The sequence below is a fragment of the Rhinopithecus roxellana genome, chromosome 18 (assembly GCF_007565055.1).
Source record: "Rhinopithecus roxellana isolate Shanxi Qingling chromosome 18, ASM756505v1, whole genome shotgun sequence".
NCBI lineage: Eukaryota > Metazoa > Chordata > Mammalia > Primates > Cercopithecidae > Rhinopithecus > Rhinopithecus roxellana.
This window is the reverse complement of record NC_044566.1, coordinates 82,842,106-82,845,731: the sequence shown is the minus strand read 5'-3', so window position 1 is coordinate 82,845,731 and position 3,626 is coordinate 82,842,106. Positions and strand designations below refer to the sequence as shown.

At 35.2% G+C, this 3,626-nt stretch overlaps 1 protein-coding gene across 1 annotated transcript; it reads right to left on the bottom strand.

The window, feature by feature from the left end:
* Window positions 1–1,587: 1,587 nt before the first annotated feature.
* LOC115894517 (U1 small nuclear ribonucleoprotein C) lies at window positions 1,588–2,304 on the bottom strand. Its single transcript, XM_030921854.1, has one exon. It carries the CDS (start codon window positions 2,277–2,279, stop codon window positions 1,800–1,802), a length of 480 nt encoding a protein of 159 aa, XP_030777714.1. The 5' UTR covers window positions 2,280–2,304; the 3' UTR covers window positions 1,588–1,799.
* Between the last annotated feature and the right edge of the window lie 1,322 nt (window positions 2,305–3,626).

The following is a 3,626-nucleotide window of genomic DNA, read 5'->3' as shown; positions in this document are numbered from 1 at the left end:
TATTGATGTATGATACAAAATGAATGAACCCTGAAAACATTACACTAAGGGAAAGAAGCCAATTATGAAAGACCATTTGTATGATTCCATTTATATGAAATGCTCAGAACAGGCAAATTGATAGAAAGAAAATAGATAATGGTGCCTAGGGCTGGAGAGGGTATTAGTACTGTCTGTAATGGGTACATGGTTTTTATAGAAGTGATTAATCTGTGTTTTAAACTTAGATTGTGGGGTGGTTGCCTAATTCTGTTAATATACTAAAATCATCTAATATACTAAAATCATTTAAATGGGTGAATTTTATGGTATATGAATGATATCACAGTAAGTATGCTGAAATGTCCCTACTTTATATACTCCTCAATATTTAAGGTTTCATTCCTCTTAATCCCAAGACAATATTATTTTAAAAATAAATTTTAAAAAATGATTTTACTATGGGCAAAATTTAAAGGTAGTATTCTTGCATACATGCAAAGTGTAACTACTTTGCATTATATATTTTTCTTTAAACATCTTTATGTCTGTTTTTTTTTTTTTTTTTTTTTTTTGCTAGTTCAGTAGGAGGAATTTGTCAATGTAAATATATCATGGGTGAGAGTTAGGGAAATGACTATTTTGAAATATAGTAAAAAATGTATACTTTTGCATGATGCTATTCAGACCCAAAATCATTTTCATGCATAAATGTCTTCCTGATAGCTTCCATAAAGAGCTTTTTAAAAAAAAATTCAAACCAGGATATTTGAATCAAATAATCTGTATACATTCATTTAAAACATGATTTTTGTTTTAGGTATTTATTTAAAACATTTATTTAAAAACATGATTTTTGACAATATATAATGAAAGCTCTATTTATATGCCATAAATTAATATAATTATGTCAGCCTTGTAGTTCTATTAAAGCATGTGTATGAAAGTATTTTTTCTGTTTTCTTAACTATTAATCAGTTGAACAAATGAGTATGGTGAAATAAAAATGAAGATTGACAAAAAGAGGTCTGGGATGTTTTACAATGAAAGTGTCAAGTTGAAAGTTTAATTCCACATTCACAGAAATGACTGCAAGTGAAGATGAAAATGAAAATTAATTTTTGCATCTTGGGAAAATGCTTAGAATTACATGGCTAAACATAACAGTAAATTGACAATTGTAAAAATGTGGGCCAAGGAAAGGATTAGTGAAAGTGTTGAAGGTTGATACAGAAATATAACTAGAAGTTTAAGTTGTACATATAAAAGATGTTAAGGTTGAAGGATGGATTTCACTCAATTTTGAAAAATGTTGTTAATGAAATTAACTTTTAAATTAACATTTAAAAATGTGTGTGTCAGATGTCTTAGCAGAACATCCACAATCCTCTTAAACTTTATCTCCTCTTTTTTCCTATGTTAACAGCAACAACCATGATGACAGCTTCAACTCTGACAACTTCTTGCAATTGTATGGTATTTTCCACATGCCAAAAGCAGTGTAAAACTCTATAAAATGACATATGCTATTCAATCCATACCCCAAAATCTGAGGTGAATACCATTGCTATCCTCATTTTCTTTTTTTTTTTTTTTTTTTTTTTTTTTAAGAGTTGACAATTTTATTTTCACATTTCCCAATATAAATGAAAACTGCATCTTTTTTGTCCTACTTCTCCCCTCCAAAACTATTCTCTGATAGGACAGGGGAGCAAGTCTTCCCTATGCTGTTTAGAAAACTCAGTATTACAGCAGCATGATCTCCTGGTGAAGCAGAACAGGTAATATAAAACTGATACAATGAGGCCTCCCCTCTATCCTTATCTGTCTGGTCGAGTCATTCCGGGCCGAGTGGGCACCATCATGGGACGGGCAGGAGGTCTCATCATTGGGGGCCCAGGCATCATTGGCATGTGGCCTCCCATGGGCGGCCTCATTCCAGGAGCAGGTCCCACTGGCATCATCCCAGGAGGAGGAGGGCCCATCATTGGCATCATGGGAGGGCCCCCCATATGGGGTGCTGGCATCATACCAGGGCGAGGAGGACCCGGAAGGCTGGGGGGAGGTGGTATCATCGCCCCTGCAGGAGGAGGAGCAGAGAATGGAGTAGGAGGTATCTTTCCTTGTTGAAATGCAGCCGTTGTTTTGTCAATCAGGCTCTGAGCCTGCTCTTCCATCCATTTCTGATAATAGTCTTTCACATTCTCTTTGTGTTTCCTTCCACTGCAGTGTGTCTTTCTCACAGATGGAGAGTCATGGGTGAGGTATGTATCGCAGTAGTCACAATAAAACTTGGGCATGTTGCTCTGCAGGACGTTGGCCACTCCCGCTATCCTCATTTTCAAAATGAGTAAAATAGAAGTGTTGGAAGATTAAGTGATCTGACCAAAATTACCAAAGCAGTAAATGTTGGAGCTGTATTCAAATCCAGCTTTTCTGACACCAAAGTCTGCAGCTTCTAAGGCTTCCCAAGTATATGGATCTATTTACAGTTCTTTGGACAAGTTTCATTATTTCATATCTTTCACAAACTTTCATTCTGTCTGTAATGTTCTTTCTTACTGTTCCCTTGATAGACTAAAATTTTTATCCTGCAAGAACAAACCTCTTGTGTGTTCTCCTCTGTTAAGTTTTCTCTGACTCAACCAAGCAGAATTGATTACACTCTCCTTTGTACTCCCATTGGTTCTGGTCCAAACTGCTTATCTTCCCTTAACCTAGGATAGTGCAATTACTTATATTCACATCCGTCCAGAACATAATGAGCATATAATATATGCTGTTAAATGAATGAAGGGATGAACAAATGAGTGCCCTGCAACCATACAACATCATGCTATTGTGACTGGAAATACGAAATTACTGCAACAGTCAATGAAAGTTGCTAATTTTAAATTAACTATCAAGTTTTAGGGCACATTGTGATTACTTGACAGAAGTCATTACAGAAAAGGGTCATAGAAATAATTTATTCACATTAGTGAGGCTGACTTATTAGCATATTTTTTCTTTGACTGTTTTGTTACATGTATTCTCTCTGTCACCTTGTCAGACTTCTTCCCTCCTTTCAACTTAGGGTTAATTATTAATTAGGAACATAGAGTAAAGACAAGAACATTGTTAAATGGAGGAAACAAAAGAATATAACAACTTTTTATGTATTTGTGCGTAGTAAAAAAATTCTTAGTTTGAGGGTAACCTTTGCCCATTTAGGATTAATGTATGTGGAGCCTGACTAGAAGAATGCATGAGTTGGCCAAAATGGAATCTTCTTGAAAAATACCACCCAATGGGAAGAAAGGGTGAGATTTTGACATGTGGCAGTTCCTCCAACTGCATGTTGAGTATTCACAAGAGAGGGGAAACCATAAACAACACTGGCACCCCAATAGATCCTAATAAACCCCTTTGTGTTCTTACATGTGAATCCTAGGGAGAGTGAAAACAGTAAATACAACCCAAAAAGGCTATTTCACTAAAATGCTCTAATCAGTACTTAAAATATATTGCAGACATTTTTAAAGAGCCAAACAATGCAGTAACATAAAGGCAAGGAAGAGAGTAAGCTTCCTTCCTCTTTGGTAGAAAGTACACAGGGCTTTTGATTTTTTTATTTTAAAGGCTCTTAGTGTGATCATATTATGTTG

What these genes read in the sequence shown, in the direction of transcription:
- LOC115894517 (XM_030921854.1), bottom strand. Translation starts at nt 2,279, where the DNA reads ATGCCCAAGTTTTATTGTGACTACTGCGATACATACCTCACCCATGAC.